Source organism: Gallinula chloropus (genome assembly GCF_964237585.1).
Source record: "Gallinula chloropus genome assembly, chromosome: 12".
NCBI classification, from domain to species: domain Eukaryota; kingdom Metazoa; phylum Chordata; class Aves; order Gruiformes; family Rallidae; genus Gallinula; species Gallinula chloropus.
This window is the reverse complement of record NC_140097.1, coordinates 11,311,920-11,331,403: the sequence shown is the minus strand read 5'-3', so window position 1 is coordinate 11,331,403 and position 19,484 is coordinate 11,311,920. Positions and strand designations below refer to the sequence as shown.

At 36.6% G+C, this 19,484-nt stretch overlaps 1 protein-coding gene across 1 annotated transcript in view; it reads left to right on the top strand.

The window, feature by feature from the left end:
• Positions 1 to 19,484, top strand: part of ERC2 (ELKS/RAB6-interacting/CAST family member 2) — a gene marked incomplete at both ends in the record, with an annotated part of 332,401 nt that overhangs the window by 70,594 nt on the left and 242,323 nt on the right. The window contains 2 exons of the mRNA XM_084269469.1: positions 10,193 to 10,267; positions 14,421 to 14,462. Coding sequence (XP_084125595.1) covers positions 10,193 to 10,267; positions 14,421 to 14,462 — 117 coding nt within the window. The remainder of the gene's footprint in view (positions 1 to 10,192; positions 10,268 to 14,420; positions 14,463 to 19,484) is intronic.

Genomic DNA, 19,484 nt, shown 5'->3' with positions numbered 1-19,484 from the left:
CCTTAGCTTGGACAAGTTAAGCTCTAATTGCAATGTGCAAGCAATAGTAGGTGGCTCAAATGGCTAAGGGACATAGTGTCTTTCAATGTGTGTTCTTAAACTGGAGCATGTGAAAGCAGATAAAGATTGTTGAAAATATTACAAACGTGTGAAGGAAAAAGAGGTAATGTGTACGTGTAGATGCACCAGTATCCTACATCATCCCATAGTTTTTCTCTGTTTGTCTGGTTTTCCAGTCTTACCCCATTTATGTGATCACATGGATTCCCAAAGTCCTGAAAAGTCTTTTTTATTGTCTGCTTTAAATAACAACAGATGATAGCAGTAATTTTAGTGGAGATGACTTAAATTTACATCTTCAGAGATAACAAAGTGTTTAGATATTTGATATATATGGATTCAGCGTTTATTTTAAGTACTGATGCACAGTAAATCAGTTTTTAATTTGTGTCTTAGCACCTGGACTAGAGGTATTCATGTTCAGCATATAGCTACAGAAAAGATGTGTCTAAATTGTGCAAGGAAATGGTGTCTTGTTGCTTATACTGCCTTGAGGTAAGGAAAAGGAATAAACCAGACAGTTTTTTCTTTCTTAAAAAAAGCCAACTGCAGTCTGGGAAGGGAAGTGGTTCTGTTTTGAAGAGACAATGTCAGATATCTTTAGCTCTGTCATAATTTTAATGCAGATATAATATTTTTTAGGCAGTGAGAAAACTTTTTTTTCTGATCATGTTTTCATTTAAGGGTTTTTTCTAATATGAAGACTGAAAGAGCAAACTTGAACAGATGGATTCATGTAACCAAGCAACACTTAGTTTCCCAGGCAATGGAAGAAGAATCAGCGAAGGTGTTAAGGGGATTTTCTTTTTTTTTTTTTTTAATTTTATTTTTTAAAAATTATTGTGAGCTGATGTATGAACCTGTTTAACAGACTCTGGACAGACTGTAGAGTGATAAATATTCAGCAGGATGATAATGACTTGTACAAGTTGTTTACTGTGTCACTTGAACTGTTCGTTTCTGTAGTCATGGTTGCTCGCAGGATGGGCGACAAGCAACACATCACAACTAGTTTTTACAGATGATACTGGTGCTGTTTGCTTCACATATTCTTCCGGTATTCTCACATACAATAACTATTTTACAATATTCTGATTATTATATATATTCCAGTAATGATTCATTCAGGCTCTTCTGCAGAATGTGTTTCAGGGTGGAATGAGGATTTCTGTATTCTCAAATGTTTAGACATTACCCCCTACCCTTTCCCTGCTGAAAAAAACCTGACTGGGTTGGCATATCTCAGCTGACAGGCAGATCTGCATTGAATGAGTGGGTTTGGTTAAGTTCCTGGCAGATGCAAAAAAAGAATTTTTTTTTTTTTTTTAAAGGTCAATGTAAAACAGTTTCCCTCTCCCTTTTTTTTTTTTTTTTTTTCTTTGGTGGGAGGGGTGAGGGGGTGGTGAGTTTTTTCCCCTGCAAGCATAAATTTAGATTTGGATCAAACCCCCATGATTCTTTAGAAATAGTTTCATTCGAATTGTTATGTGAAAGATCAAAGGTGATGGAAAATAAAAGCTATTTAAAATATTTTTTTTCCCCTAGACATTTCACTTAACATTTCAAAAAAATTTTGGTGCTGTAGACTTCTAAAGGTTTTTAAAGATAGTTTAAGAAAATGATAATATATTTGTTTCAATGTTGCTTACAAGCTTTTCCTTAAAAAAACCCCAAAAAACAAAAAACCTCATCACCCCATAACACCTTATCACCAAAAGTGTATGAGCAATTGTCCATCTCTTATCCAGAATTGGGTTAGTCTCTCTGTCATATATTTGTATAACAGCTGTGTAGAATTTCTGTTAATCAATTATCCTTTTTATTACTGTCATCCATACAAATATGTACATTTATTTAAAAATAATTTTATATTGCACAGTCATATTATACATACTGTAAAAAGCTACCCAAAGAATATTAATGTTTATAGGATATATTGTTCAAAAACTCCTGATTTCTGTGGCTTTAAAGTACAGGCAATCTTTCTGTGTTAATTAGATCCAGCAATCCAACAATTTTTACCTGTGCATACATTAACTGCTTGGGAATGGAGGGATGAAATGTTATCTAGGTGAGATAATCATGTTACTTGAGAACTTTGATTTTCTCTAACATGACACTGTGATAACTGTCATCTTTATAGTTTTGTTAATATATAATTTTTCACCTACCGTTCTCTCCAAGTCCTCCTCTGTAGGACTGCTCTGTCACCCAACCTGTATTGATACTAGGAGTTGCCCTGGTCCATGTGCAGGACCTTGCACTTGGCCTTGTTGAAGTTCATAACATTCACTTGGTGCCCACTTCTCAAGGCTGTCGAAGTCCCTCTGGACGGCATCCCTTCCCTCAAGTGTTACCAACTGGACATTTCAGCTTCCTGTCATCTGCAGACTTGCTGAGGGTGCACGCTGTCTGTGTTTGAATGCTGGTTGTCATTGATCAAGATACTAGATAGTATATGTCACAATACAGATGCCTGAAGGACACCGCAAAAATCACAAAACTTGGTTTGCATTTAAAAAAAAATCCCAAAACTATATCAAAGAGCCTAGGAACTCACACATTTGAAGTCTTATTAGCCCTGATGTTTGTTGGCTTTGCTAATTAAGGCCTGATGTTTAAATATTAAATAGCCTAAACCAGCAGTAATTTTAAATGTATGTAAGTAAAACCCAGCCATATTTAGAATAGTGCTTCCTGGCGGACTAGGGAACTGAAAATCAAAACCATAAATTTAGCTAGTGATTTTACTGAGCTGTTATGAAGAGAAGAGATAAGGGATTCACTAAAAGGTAGTGATAGTAACGAAGCAGCATATCCATTAATAAAATGTATGGATGTTAGCAGATACACCTGTGATACTGCTTTTAAAAATTAAGTCCCGTGCTAATCAATTAAAAACATTACTGCAACCTGAGGAATGCCAATACTTCCCTTGGCTGACTCAAGCTGTTTGCAGTGATGCTCTGTTTAAGGATTGATGTTTTATCAATACGAAGTTTATAAAAGCAATTTCTACAATAAAAGCAGTATGTTTGAAGTTCATTGTATATTAACACTAGATAGTGTATTCTTCAGCAAACTTAAAAGATCTGTCCAGCAAGTGTGTGAAATGTAGTATTTCTAGCTCTGGTAGTATTATTTTGCTTCCATTTAAGAAGTGACATTTATATTGTTTTTTCATCTGCATTTTGTCTGAAGAGGGACACAGGTGCAGAGTTGAGATACTTTAAAAAAAAAAAAGGGTGTGTGCATAGGTTGAAAGGTGGGGAGAGGACTAAAATGGATATTATCCTTTGTCTTTTTGCTTTGCTGCAACAGAACTCATATTTTAGTTTTTGAAGGAAACCAACAGGATGTTAATCACTTGAATATAAGAACTACTAAGAGAAAACTGTTTTCCTTTACTTTTCTGAAGTGACCTGTAGAAATACCACAAGCACTGTATGTTGGGATTGCTTGTAACACCCTGTCTCACAGTAGGATATGTGCATTAAAATGTGGGTGTGTGCTCTGGATCTTAGGATCATATTTGGTAACCTTTGCTGACACTTCACTGTTTAAAGCTTTGCCTGTGTGCTTTTGGTGGCAGGAGCTAGGGAAGCCTTAGGTCCTAAGGTGGAATATCATTATTACATTATTAAGTGTATTATGTTACGCTTATTGCAAAACCTGCTGTGGTATTTCTTTCTTTTTCAGCATTACTAAAAAATATTTTGTTTGTTCAGACTTCTAAAGAGGATGGAAAGAGCAAACACTTTTGGAGGGTGGACGTAAATCTTTTAAGTTACTGATTTGTTGGATAAGAATTTGAAAGCATTTGTAATGGGAAGGATTTTACACAATTGGCATTTGAACACTTCATTAAAAAGAAAGTCTAAAACCCAACCAACACACCCAAATAAAAATGTCTAAAAATCTTGGTTTGTAACCCCCAACTATGTGTCCTAATGTAAGTTAACTGAATTGTTTTAGTGCACCCGCATTGTTGAGAAATTTATCTTTTCAAACATTTAGCTTTTAAAAGTTGGCATGTTTTTCCCTGTGGTTTTTGAGCTTCATATACACTGCAAAGAGACAGTTTTTTATCCAGGACGTTTCCAGAGCTGTATATGCCTTGCAGAAGTGTAAGTGGTGTTAGGAACTTTTATTTTCTCATCCTAGTTGACTATCCCTCAAAACGTGGACTATTACTTACATAAACTTTGTGTGTGTGTGTGTGTGTGTGTTCATTGTAATGGGTTTTAAAATAAATTCAGGATGGGGAAAAGAGAGAAGAATATTTATCATAAAGTTTTTCTTTGAAAATATTTGCAAAGCAGTAAGATTTCACTTTTTTCCTAACTTTGGAGAAATACTTTCAGTAGGAGAAAAAAAAACTATTATTGACGTTGGGGGGGAAAAAAAATCTAGAATTCTGATGAAAGTAATTTCAGTAGCTCCTTTCAGGAAACATTCTAGGTACTTTCAATTAGCAACTAACATCCCACATGCATTTCAAGCTCTATACGTGAAATGCCTTTTTACTTGAAACTTTTTATACTGGTCTCTTGCCAGAGGACACCCATCCAATATGACAACATACATGATTGCTTATGGTGTTTTTGACATACAAGTCAGAGAAGCTGAGTTTCTTAATGCTCATATTATTTTTCCTTACCATCTGTCTTTAGGCATGTTGGTAAGACATATCATAAACTCTTATTTTATGTGTGAATTCAGGAATACATGAAAGTACGATCATTGTATAGAAATATTTTGGCTAGTGATTCCATATTGTTTTAATCTGGTGTAAAAACTCCTCCTTCCCTCCTACCTTTCTTCATACACCTGAATCTTCAAATGCAGGTCTGGAGTGGTGTCAAAAGTCATTGTTCAAGAGTACTACTGAGGCTAGTGGGATTATTGCTAGACTCTCTGTGGTGCTGGACTAATGAAATTTGTTGTTTGGCAATGCATAATTAATGGAATGTATTCCTATATTCTTTTGCATTCATCAAAACTCATATTTGTGTGTTTATTTGAAAATGCTAACCAGTGCATTAGGCATGCATCTGAGTATTTCCCTTAACAGTGAGAATTTGAGTTTAAATACATCTCAATGAGAAAGAAACTCTAGCACAGAACTTGTATAGCTATCAGCTCTTTGTTATTTCCTGTAATTTTTTATTTCATATGCTTGTATCTAAATTTTCATTTCTCCAAACTAAAAAATTGTTGGGATTTGACAGAATTTCTTTAATGGGTTCTCACAAAGTTCAAATACCTTTGGTGGTGGGTTTTGAGAAGATGACCAATGGCAATGTGATTTTTGGAATCCTTCCTATTAAGAGGGTCAGGGTTGTTTTGTTGGGTTTTTTTTTCCTATGCACTGGAACCAGACATGGAAATCTTCAATGTTGTCAGTTTATGGTTTCCAGAAAGATAAAGAGTTGATCAGGATTTCTTAAATATTCTTTCCTATAAATTACTATGAGACTGGTTTGGCCTGGGTTAGAAAACAAGAGAGAGAAGATAAGCTTACATGTTAAGAATAAATTAATTGCTATGTCTTACATTTTTGTAGTATTCTGGTTAAATAGGATTTGATCAGTCTATCTAATGGTATTTTTGCCTGAAGAAATGCTACATTTAGACACTTCAGGTAAGTGGCTGTGCTTTTACTTAAATTAATTGATCAAAATAATACTATACTGCTGATTTAAATTTTGAAGTTCAGACAGGCTGATCGTGTGGAAGGAATACCAAGGCTTTCTTTTCCAGGAGAATGGAAGCAGTCTGCTTTGAGGTGTTTGAGAGAACTAGCAGCTCCTATACTATTGCCTGCTGTGATTTACAGATGTGTATATTTTGCCTAGGAACACAAGAAGCGAGATTTACTGGCATAATGGTTTCTCATGCCTTTCTTTTTATGTTGTTTTTAGACAGCTGCCGTCTTTAATAATCTGTCTTTCTTCCTCCAGTGGTTATTTGATTCTGATGTCTTTGTTCCTATTCTGTATTTATTTTTTTAAAATCTTGAATTTTGTCTTAATTTTTGAAAATCGACTGGTTTACAATTCCGTGTTTCTTCTGTTCTTTAATCAGTAGAAACTTACCAGTAGAAATGCAGGCACTCACTGACAATTTCATGACACCATCTCTAAACTGCCCATTTTTCTGTAAATGTCCTCCTGTTTCTAGCACTTTGTCATGTTATTTTAGGCAGTTTTATGTAAACAGAAGGTAAAACCTCGAATTGCATTAAAAGCGTGGCTGTAGCCTTTTATTCAAGTTTCAGCTCAATCTCATCTAATCAGAGCAACACACGTTCTTGGTCATCGTTAGGAACCTTAATAAAATACATCAGAAACAGAATAAGAGGAGGATCATTTTGTAGCACCTTGGCTTCCAGCAGGCAAGTGATGAAGCATCTTGTAATAAAGACGGGATAAAAAGGCAGTGGTGTTGGGTTTTTGATCAGTACTGGCTTCAGATTATGTTCTGTAGTGTGGATTTCGAATACCAGTCAGTAACAATAAAATCTGGCAAGGTCTTTATGTCAATTTCTGAACAGAACAACAGGGTTCATCTTCCACCATTATATTAGGAATTATAAACTGTATCCTTTTAAGATTTTTTTTTTTGACATTTAAATTACTGGTATGATTGTGTGCTGAAGATATTTTTGAGGCCAACACAAGATGATAATCTAATATTCCGGAAACATGTGGAAAGAGAAGGCAATGGCCAGCTCTGGTTTAAGAGTAATTTTGTTCTAAAAGTAAAGATTAAACTCAATGTGGAAAAAAAAAAAATCAACTCTGATTATCTGTCAATTTTGTGCGGGTTTGTAGATCACCTTGACGACTAAGCATCATCATGAAATTCTAGGTGTGGGCATCCGCTTATGCTGTATTATAACTAATTTGTATGTGCAAAGTGGTTTTGGGTTTTTTTGGTGGTGTTTTTTTATTTTTTATTAGGCTCCTCAGGCTTTTTACTAAAAGAAATTAAAAAGACAAAGCAGCGACGTTCCAAAAATGATGTAATGGCTAAAAATCTGGTTTCCTTAGGCTATAAGGACTTCCTGGAATGTTCAGAATATCTCTTGCTGTTCAGGCAAATTTGAAATCCTCCAGATGACCTCAGGTAGTAAAACGATCAGTATAAGGCATGATACACATGAAGTGGTAGTAACCTTGAATCAGTACCCAAGAATCAGGTACCCCAACAGAAAAAAATGCATACGTAGAACAACATAAATTCAAGAACTGAGCCTTGTGGGAGTCTCCAAACATTTGAATCTGATTGGAAGAAAACCCCCACAAAATAATAAAGTGGGAGTCATATTCTGATCTTCTCCAGAATCCTAAAGTCTGCTTCATTTTACCGTCAGGGATAGAGAAGAAAAGCTTTTAAGTCAGCCAGCATCAGATTGATTCATAAAGCAAACAGGAAAAGTATTATGAGGCAAGGCTTCATGCTATGATAGACATCTAGGAATACTCATCTTTGGCAGTCTATTAATCTTTGGCTAAGGGTGTGGAAACTCTGGTTTGTCTCCCTGGGTAATGTGTGGAATCCTGTTTATATTCCAACTCAGTTTATGTGGCCTTGGGGAGCAAAGTCTGGTCTTAGAATTAGCTGTAATTTTTGCTGATCAGATAGTGGTATGACTGGCCAACTATTTTTCCATGACTTTTGTATGAGAACTGTATGACAAATCTTCAACGTACTCTTAGTTTTTAAAACATTTCTATAGTGAAGGTGCTTGTTTCATCTGAGACAAACAGCTGGTGGTGATTGAGGGATTCTCTTCATAGGCAATTTGTAAAGATTTTTCTTTTATAATGTGGAGAGTTAGTTGTGTGTATATATATATATAAAAAGGCAAAAGGATCATTCAGATTAATTTTACAATGGGCATTTATGAAAAGTAAGTTCACTGTTGTCATATGTTTGTGTAGTTTAAATGTACATATGTATATCTAATATGTTTTATGTAGTAGAAAAGCATGCAGACCTACTTTAGGTTATGCAGTCAAACACTAATACCTAGTTGGACTCTTGTGGGCATTGCTGTGGTTTATCAAGTTATCAATAGGCCATTTCAGGTCATAATCTAATTTAACATCTTATCTAAGTTATGGTTTTGTGCATCCCTTCTATGGAAACAGCAGAGTGGGTGAAAGAGAATAGGCAAGACAGAACATAGTCAACTCTTTATTCTTTATAATGCCAGAGTTGCTAAGTGCTTTAGTTACTAATTTGAGGTATAACTGTTAGCTTTGATACAAATAAGGAATGAAAAACTGCCCATGGCTCCAGACATTTGTGGCCTAAGGTCATGAACGAAAAGAGTCTGAAAAATTTTATCAAAGTGATGTGATCTAAATGGTATTAATTTACTAGCCATGTCACCATAACTTGCTTACTTAACTGTAGTCCCACAGATCATAAGTATTGATGTATTTCTGTATACATACAGTTTTCTATTAACTGTGAACTGCTTATTTTATTTTAACCAAAAATGCATGCCAAACCTGCCAATTTCAGGGCCAGTGTATTAGTATCATGCCCTGTCATATACTACGTTTTAATAGAAGTAATTTAGGTTCAGGAGCATAAACAGCTAACTTGGAATTTTCAGTTGGTTTTAGACCACACATTTTTTAATGTGTCTTAGAAAGATTTTTATTGCCAGGAGCTTTTAACTTAACAACAACATTCTCCAAATCTCTCATACTACTTAGTCTTTAAAGAGTGGTTGTTGCTCAAAGTCATTGATCAGTGATATGCTTTTATTTTAGAAACACAAGAAGAAACTGACTTTTAAGATTGTGGATTATAAGGCAGGCAAGACCCAGGAATGTGCTGGGACAGGCTGAGAGGGGGCAGGACAATAAATGTCCACAGCCGATAGTTTACTGTATTTTTGATTGCTAGTTTATCAGTTGACAATCAACTTGTACACTGTTTCACTCATGGAAAGGGAGATAGAGAGATGGGAATAGAGATAATTACTACTCAGAGTGTTATGTTGTTTTGATAATCCCCCCTCCCTGAATTTAGGAGGATGAGATAGGAGAGGCATAATTTCAAAGATATTTCAGGTTCTGAAGTCAGTTTATGTCTTTGTGGTGGATGAACCCACCTTCCAGCCTACCAGGAATAAACACATTTTTTCATGGTTATGAAGTTAGTTCAGGTGTGTGTGTGGAGCACTGGAATAGAAAGATAGAGACAGAAAGACATTAACCATGACAGCCCTGTCATTCAGAGGGGAAGGGACTCCAAAGTACTTGAAAGAACGACTGTATCTGTCATGTTTCAGTTTTATTTTCTAATAAACTACTCAGATGGTTTGTGGAAGGGGTATAAGCATCATCAAATTCTTAAATGATGGTGTTTCATTATAGCTTTACATTGTTCTGTGTAGATATGTATATTTTTTATTGATATGTCTTAAACCAAGGTACAACTCCTGTGTTTTATAAGAGACTGAGTGCTGCTGTCTTCATACTCATGTTTGGTATTTTTTATGAAGACCAGTAGATTTTAATTTTGTTACCTCAATGTCTTAACTAACGCAATCTCTTTTTCTTCAACCTGTGGATTAAGATGCATAAAAAATAGTATGAAAATGTGAAAACTGAAATGTAATTGCTACTGTAGAGTGTGCTGCGTCAACCCACTATATAATTATTATCCTTAAAATGTCAACTTCAAATATAATGTCTTTAAATTGCTTATTTCAGATCTTAGAGGTAAAGCTAAGAAGAAACTGCACTAAATGATTTTTAAATGACTTAACAGGGTTTGAATTAGTAACACAATTTAATAAGTTTTGATGTTTAGGCAGAAACAGCAGCATTGCATTTGGGCTGAGAAATTACTTAGTGGCTTTGTCACCGTTGCAATTAATTATTGATAGGGGTTTCAGGAATAGCACATGTGCTGTTAGAGTTGACTGTAATATAAGATAGGGGCTGCGGTGATGCTCAAGGGATTGTAGAAACAGCAGCACCTGTAGCATTTGGAGTTACATGCTTCTAGTCAGGCTTTTTTTTTCTTTTAACAACTCCATGTGAATGATTAAAATGATGGAAAAATGAGTCGTCAAGCTTATTTCTATCGTGTCCCTCCACAGGAATTGCATAGAAGAACCCAACTTCAGCCTGAACCAGCAAAGACGAAGGCTCTTCAGACAGTCATTGAAATGAAGGTATGGTCTTTGCATGGTTTTGCATACATTATTTTTGTAGCATGAACTCATGTACTGGGTATATGGAATTCATTTTCCTCATAGTAGCCTCGATATTTTTAATTTGGGACCAAAACAGTGATGATAGCACACTGATATTTTAGCTGTTGCTGAACAGAGCTTAAGAGTTAAAGCTTTCTCAGTTTCATGCTCTGCTCCCTCCCCCTGCAAGTAGTTTGGGGGTGGACAAGGGGCTGGGAGGGAATGCTGCCAGGACAGCTGACCTGAATTGACCAAAGGAATATTCTGCACTGTAGAATGTCATGCTCAGCAGTAAAACTGAGGAGAGTACATTCAGAGTTAGAGCATTTGTCTTCCTGACTATTAGGCATGATGGAGCCCTGCTTCCCTGGAAATAGCTATGCGTCTGCCTGCCGATGGGAAGCAGTGAATGAGTTCCATAACTTGCTTCGCTTGCATGTGCAGCTTTGCTTTACCTATTGAACTGGCTTTATCTCAGCCCATGACTTATCTCACTCTTGCCCTTCTGTTTCTCTCCCCTGTCCAACTGAGGGGGTGAATAAGCAGCTGCTTTCCTGCCCACTAGGGTTAATCCACAACACCTCAAAATATAACTTTTACTATTAAATCATTAAATACTTTTACATTTGAATTTATTTTGCTGTGAAGGTAGGAATATTTAGTGTTCATTTCTCCTCAGCTGTTGTCTTAATAAGACCTGACTAAAAAAATAAAGTGCAGCATTTTAAAAAGACATGTGTGGGGTTTCAGGTGAGCCAAGGTAGATGCAATAAACTGTCAAACAGCAGCAAACAAACTGTCTGAGGGTGATGTTAAATGTTTTCCTTCTTGATCTTTAAAACCATACTTCTTTCTGTGGTTATTTGGACATCATTTTATATCTAATCTAAGGAAAATATTCATTGCATCAGCAGAGTGATATGACAAAATGTGATTGAACTCCTGAACTCCTGTCTTCATTTCATCCTGAATGTAGTTTCCTCTTTTTGACATGAAATATTACTAAATTTTGTGGCCTCCCTGCATGCCCCCCCCCTCCAGCCCCAAGAAAAGTTAAAAATAACAATTTGAAAAGTGAAAATTGATCTTTTCACATAATTCTGAGCCTGGAACATCTTTAAGACAAATACCATGAGACTTGAGGTAATTTGTGAATTGGCAATGCTGCCTGAAATACATTAATGATGTCTTTCATTTCAGTCTTAGAAGGAACTGCAAATTAAAGGCCTTGTTTTGCCTGTGACTTCTGTTGTGAGCAAATGAGTTCAGCGTGTTGGAAAATTGTGGTAAATACACAGTTGCAGACACACAGCTTCATAAATACAGTATTTGCCTTTTAATAGATAATAATTAGTTTGAATTGCAGGAATAACAAAGAAAGTACATTAGGTTGAGTATTCCATCTTCTGATGTTTATTTATCTTGGACCTTCCCTGTTTGTTCTAGGTCAGAAGTCTATGTATGAAATCTAAAACCTGTGTTTACCCCCAAGTCTATGGGAAAGCAGGATACTGGCTGAGAAACTTGTTTCTTTCTATTAATATTCAGAATTATAAATTTAAAAGTTTTTGGGATACAGAGATAGTGTGCTAGAATAATTAATGTCTTCCATGTAGGTTCTTAACAATGTAAAGTTTATGTTGCAAAACAATTTGCAATTCTTCTTCCTGTACCAAAACTGGAAAAAAAAACCAGGGGGAAGGGATGATGGGGAAGACGACACAGACAGACATGGGGGACATGACACATAAGTGACATACGTGATGACTGTAGTTGCAGTCACTCTGACAGTGTCTGTCCCTGGGGACAGTGAAGTCTTTTCTGTTTTGTCTCTTGGAAGAATTGGGATTGATGTGATCTTCCACTTCATAAAAATCCGATACTTGTGATGAGGGCTTTCATTTGTCACAGGTGAGGCTGTAATCATGTTGCTGGAGTGTTCTTATGCAGAGCTGCCTTTTGGCACTGAGGCACCCAGTTCTTTCTTTTCCTATGAACACAGGCTCCTTTCGGGTTGCCCTGTCTAAAATAGGCCTAATATTGAAAAGAAAAAGGGACAAATGTAAGATGTTGGAATCCATATGATTAAACAGCAGTTTTCATTACAAGTTCCAGCTTTGGAATGTTTTCAAGTAAATTTAAGTTGTCTTAATCCAGACAGCATTTGTTTTGAAAAAAATGTGGAACATTTGTTTTGAATGATCAAGCACTGAAACAGTAATTTCCCTACAGTGTTGAGGGCAGAAGGAGGGAGAAGATTACCCTCTAATATGGCAATCTGAGGCCATACGCTCCCCCATGCAGAGGCTCCAAGCAGTATACATTTCTCTTTACCGCACCCAAACCCTCCACCCCCTTGCTGCATTAGCTTTTCTCTCAGTCCCCTCCATGGCTCCCCCAGGCTCTGCCAGGAGACAGCTTTCTCTCCTTCATAGATCCCTCTATTCTTTCCTGTGGTTTTCTTCTGTCCCTTACCACTGCTGAATGCTTTCTGTTCCTTTTCCTAGTTAGTCCTCCCTTTAATCCAATGAAGGATACTCATTTCTCCTACCTATCATCTCGTGTAACTTTTTTGTCCTAAACAGCTTTTCTTTTGCCCTACCCTTCCTGTCATGCTCTTCACTTCTCTCTGAAAACTTTGCAAACAGTTGCCTTTTCTTATAGCAGATGTAGTATCTGTCTAACTGTTATCTCCTTGGCCAGTGTCTATCTTCTGTATACTTATTAAAAAAAAAGCAAAAATTCTGAAGCACACATCTGCCCAAAACAGTGGGTTACATTATGGAACTGATGGTGTTCAGAGAAGAGCCACCAGAATGTTCAAAAGTGTTACCAATTCATACCTTTAAGAGCTTAATTTTGAGTAGTTGAACAAATAGAAAATGACAGAGCGAAGAGATTACAGTCTGTAGATACCTACCTGAGAAAACTTAATTTTAAAAAACAGCCCTCTCTAGCAGCAAAAATACAGTGTGCAGAAGCTAGCAGTAGCAACTGCACACTAAGATATGATATGCATATTCAACAGCATTCATGTAGTTTTATGAATTATGTTATAAAGGGAGGCAGTCTAGTTTCCTTGCAGTGGTTGCTTCTGACTTTGTGACTACAATGCAAGCAACACTTTTTACCTCATGCCTAAAACTTTGTCTGTTTAAGCATAAAATAAAGCTGGTATGTTGAAATAATTTCCTTTAATTGTCATTGCACCCATGTGCAAATTTCATCTATTTTGTCTTGACAAATGCCAGATCACTGATAGCTGTGAATATCAGTGGTACCCAAAGTTCAATAACACTAGTTACTATAATAAAAAAAGAGTAAAAGGAAACACACTTCTCGTGATTTCAATTCTTGCAATAGAAAGTACTTATGAACACTTGAATCCAGTCAAAACTTGCTCATCTCTTATGAGGGACTACCTGGAGTAGCATTTTATTCTGAGCTCTCCAATAGAAGGACATCGAGCTGTTGGAGCAGGCCCAGAGGAGGCCATGAAAATGCTCAGAGGGCTGGAGCTGAGACAGTTGGGGTTACTTGGCCTGGAGAAGAGAAGCCTCTGGGGAGACCTTATTGTGACCTTTCTGTATATGAAAAGGGGTTTATAAGAGAGACTTACCAGGACCTTTAGTGACAGGATAAGGGGTAATGCTTTTTAACTGAAAGAGGGTGGATTTGGATTGGACACAAGGGAGATAGATTGGGTTTTTTTATGATGAGCTTGGTGAGACCCTGGCACAGGGTGCCCAGAGAAGCTATGGATGCACCATCCCTGGAAGTGTCCCAGGCCAGGTTGGATGGGGCTTTGTGCAACCTTGTCTAGTGAAAGATGTCCCTGCCTATAGGTGGTGGGTTGGTACTAGATGATCTTTAAGGGTTCTTCCTAAACAAAATATTCTATGAGTCTGTCTGTGATCTTGTTTAGACAGTTCTGGGCTTAAACCAATAATATTACTTGAGAATGAAAATCAGAAATGAGTTAGTTGCCTAAGATACGGAATAAAGTTCATATCAAGTATTAGGGTATTGACCATCCTGAAATACATATAGTCCAGCAAAAAGGATTTAGAAGTCTTTAAAAATAGTAAGCTGTAAAGTAAATGAAAATATTTGTGGTTTACCTTACTTGCAGAAAGAACCATCTTTATGTATTGATCCAGCTTTCATATTTCAGGTATGGTTTTGGTTCAAAATAGCTATGTGTGCTTGCAGTGCAACATACTCTTACTGTTAAGATTGCATGACCTTTCACTTTCCCTTGTCTTCAAAAATAAACCTGGATATTCTCTGTATTAAATTGATAAAGCTAAACAAAGTATGAGTAGTCATGTGTGGTCTGTTGATAGCATATGTGCAGAAACAAGTTTTATTAAATGTGAAATTTCAAATAGTTTACTTGTTGAATGCAAGATTTTCACAGACATAGTTTAACTTTATCAGGTATTTGAAATGAAGAGCAGCATTTCATTGCTTTTCATTCCAGAGTAAGACAGCCTGGAATGCTGTCTTATTTGCAGATGTTTTGTCCTTACACCCCCCCACCAGTCAAGTGTTCAGGAAATGTGTTGGAGCACTGTTGTTGTAAGGACAGGATATATATGATTCATGAAACATTATTGCGGAAGCTCATTTATAGAGTTAGTCTCCATTGGGCAATATTATTTTCTTCAGCATCAGGGCAGGTACTGATTGTTTCATGTTCCAAAAGAGATCGATTTCTGCTAGGTCCAGCGTAGAGCTAACCCAAGCATCTCTGACAGAATATCTGTAGCACTTTTCTAATAAAGGAGTTGAGGAAGAAGTATCAGTTATTGCCAGAAGGAGGGGATAGATTAGGGACAGCAGAGTACTGTCCCTAATCTATGCCTCCGTTCAAATCCTGCTATATAATCTTATGTCTTCTAACAGATTTGGAGGGCCTGACTCAAAAAATCTGCACATATGTTGCATTGCTGTAGAAGTCAGAAGATGCTCTTTAGTACTAGTTAATACTAAGCTGCTTCCTTAGTGTTACTACAAAGGAATCTCTGATTCAACACAGACCCGTGTAGTTTTTTAGAATGCTGCTAATGTGGATAAATCGTAAGAGGTCTGAAGGAAATACCGCATCTGTTCCAATTTTAGTTTCTGAAAGATTGCCAGACCCTGTGCCACAACATGAGCTGGCTGAAAGCTTTCCAATGGAAGTTTTCTGTGGGAAAATGCTGATTCAGCTGAATCAGAAGATTTTATGGGAATGTGCCTATTCTGTCAAAACTGAGTGAAAGCAAAGCTATCTACCTTTCTACTCATCCTGTAAGTCAACCCGACTCCACTGTGGCTGTGCCCATTGGGAGCTCCAGGGGTACTGAAGCTGCATTGACCTGCCAGTTTCTTCACTTTCTAGCAGTTGCCCAGACAAGGAAACTTTCAGGTTTCCTTTATGAGCCAGCAGCCTTGGCTGTGTTTGCAGAACTGCCTGTCCTGTGTTCATATGTAAGGGAATGGTACCTTTTGACTCTTTGAACAGTCTGTGAAGAAAGGTGATGTCTGGCTTCTCTTCTGTCTTATCACTGATGTTTTGATAAATTACTCTAAAAGAGATTTTAGACTTGAAAATTCGTGAAATTTCGGCTTTCTGTTCCAATAAAAAGTTAAATGCAAAAATGACAGTGACATTTTTTCTACAGATAGGAAACCTATTTTTACACAGCTGTAAACTAGTTTTTACACACTATGGAAAGATTGATTAAAAATAAACTTTTGCTCAGAGACTTCACACTTTTGGTAAACTAGAAGCACAGAAAGTCCTTCCAAAAGTTTAGATACTTCTTCTAAAGCTGAAATGTTATCCTACAATATATAAGCCTTGCAAAATGTGTAACAGGCTGTGCTATAAATTATTTCTGTGATGTTGCAATTACAAATATGTTACATATGCAATACAGAAACTGGGACTCTTAATGACTTAGCTCAAGAGATTTGATGAGAATTACTCTTGGATGAGATGTCATAACAGCTCCTGGAAGTATTAATATATTTCAGTGCAAAATCATTCTAAACTGCAGTGAAACTTATGGTTTGCTTTTATCTTCTATAATAAGACCAGAAACTTTGTAAAATGAAGTCTGGATCATGATTTGATTGTGGTATCTGTGAGAGCTACAATAATGTATTGCTGTGCCTAAGCCTTGATTGCTTTTAAAATTCTTTTTCTCTCTATTTCTCTTTTCATGCAAATTCTCCAAATTATAACATCTAATGAGAATTTCTTCTCCTTTTTATTTCATTCCATCTCAATCATTTATTTTGCTTTCTTCTGTAGTAAAGTTTATGGAAGAATGTTTTGTGAACAGATCAGTTAACATATTAAAAATGTTTATATTCTGTCATGTGACAGGCTGCTCTTTTAATAGATGAATACTTGGTTTGTATGATCAGCCAAACGGCCTGATATTCTATGATACATGTAATGCTGATTCCATGGACAAAAATGAAGACAATTGGAAAACTGTCATGTTAATAATGTTAGACTAATGTACTAAGTAATTCAAGTTGCATTCAATGTAAAACCTTGAAGAGTTGTAAAAAAACCCCAGAACTCCATAATTATATTTGATATAGTTATGAAAACTAAAAGGTGGTTGGAAATCTTCCTGATGGGGGTGGTGTGGTGGTGTGTGTATTTGATGGTATTCTGTTTGTATTTGTTTTTGAAGTTGCAACCTGAGTCAGCTCCTTTGTGGTGTTTAACTGATTTTTGATGGAATACTCTTTTCTCTTTGAACATACCCTTCAGGAAAGGAAAATATGGACTTCTGATGAAGATTATGATCAGGTTTTTTGGTATCAAATGTTTTCCAGAAAAGAAACAGTTTCTTATCTGTTTTCCAGATAAGAAACAAAAATATTCACATTCCTCCCCCCCCCTATTATTTTCTTTGCATTCTGGCACTACTTTTTGCTTTGGCTGGAGTTCTTTTTTTGAAGGGGATGCAGCTCATTTGGAAACGTGTAAGATGCATTAAACTTCGGTATTACCCTTCAAAGTACTTTGCCTGTATGGCATGAAAATATATTTGCTGTCATGGAATATAGCTCTCCTCAACCTGTATTTTAAATTCCTTTTTCTTGAGATTTTTTTAATTTGAAAACTTTTACGTCCTTTTACATATCTGAGCTCTTGTCTGCATTAAAACACATTGGAAAACCCTTCAGGCAGGAACCACATTGTACCTGCATAGTTGTACAACCCAGAAACCTGTCTGCCAGTGAAAAATAGTATATCACAGTGTGATAGCAGGTGAATGAATCTGCACTGAACAGCAGGCTAGCTGTATTTTTCCTACTTTCATAATGTTAATGGAAAGCAAAATTTGACAAATCTTTTTTTGCCTTCTTTCCCCCTCACCCCATACCTTATGACTGATTTGTTTATTTAAGTGAAAATTTGCATTCTAGACTGGAAGGGAGCTGACTGTGTTTATCAGGATTCTGATTCATGCAGAATTTTCCTGGTCACTTTGTATGACTGTAAGTGCTTATTCTGCTGTTAATTTTAAAGCCATTCTCTGTGTGTGTTTGAACTGGTATATACATACCAATAGCAGCATAGCCTTGTTCAGTTACTGTGGTTTTGATTGTCCGATTGAACCAAACTGTTTAAGGAGGGCATGGTCTTTCACAGAAGAAATGTGTTTTTCTCTAATGCTAATTTTCAACTGACTGTTTTGAACAAAATTGTTACTGTTTCACTGCTTCCTGCAGTCAGACAATCATGATTTTCTGGTGTTTTCAGTGAAACAGGTTTTGATTGAAAATTTGTTTACACGTGAACAAAAGGAATTAGATCTTATAAAGATTTGTAAATCTGATTTTTCTCATTGCTTTGCTTATGAACAAAGCAGCAGGCTCTTTGCAGAAGGAAAAAAAAAACCAAGAAAGAAGCACTGAAATCTGTCCTACTTTAGGGAAACACGTACATTTGCTTCTACAGTTAATTAAATTGAAAGCCATTTCTCATTATTAAAGGTGCTAAAAATCTTAATACAGTTTGCTAGTGAAATACTGAACACATTTCTGTGGCATCAGACATGCAGGCTGTACTACAATTACTGTGGGACAATGACAGAGGAAACATATTCTTTCTATCCCATTGGAACTCATGAATATTTGCTTGCAGTATATTGTGTCTCATCATTGCAAAGCGCAAATAAAGAGACACATTTAGGTCTTCATACTGTTGTAACTTGAAAAACCTCCAGAAATGGATGACACCACCTCTCTGGGCAGCCCTTTGCAGGGCTTGTACTCAAAATACAATGCTTGTAGGTAGTGCAACACTAATTTTTAGGTCCTCCTTGAAGCTTTTTATTCATTAGGCTGAACAAGCCCACTTTCCTCTAACTCATTCTGGAGGGCAAGTATTCCAGCCCTCTTGGTGGCCCATTGCTGAACTCATCCAGGTTCATCAAGTCTGCCTTGCACTGCAGGCCTTAAAACTGGGTGCAGTGTAGACTGCAGATGAAGTGTAATGAATGCTGAGTAGAAGGTGATTATCTCTTCTCTTGATCTACGTAACTGCTTGCATTTATGTTAATGAAGCCCAGGATGCTCTTTGCCTCCAGTGCTGCCAGGTCTCAGTGCTGGTTCCTGTTAAGCTTGCTGTCCACCAAGATCCTCCAAGTCTTTTTCAGCAGAGCTGCCTCTCAGGATGCAGCCAGTGCTGTCCCATAGATTTGTATGGATTGAGCTCTCACGAGTAAGCCCTGACTGGGTCATCACTGTTGACAGTTCTTTTGCTCGAACCCCTTCATTAAGCACAGAGGCCTGAGAGACCTGGTCATTGAAGACTATGGTAAATACTGGTTTCCTATGTAGTTCAGATTAACCTGAATTTAAACTCAGTTGCTCTGACTTTATGGAGATAGTGCAGTTGGATTATTTTTGTGCAGGCCTTCTAATTAGGTCATTCTGTGCTGTGACTTATTAAATGAACTATTATGTGACAGATTACTTTTCTAGGCAGACTGTCTCTTCATTCTAAATACTTTAATTAATGGTGATATATGCGAAAGCTCTTTATTGTTCAGTGGAATCCTCTCACATCTCCTTTAGCATGGATGCAGCCATTGGCTGTGATACAGAAATTTTTGAGTGATTGTGTTTTTTTTTATTATATAATATATGTAATATGTATATATTTTATATAATATAC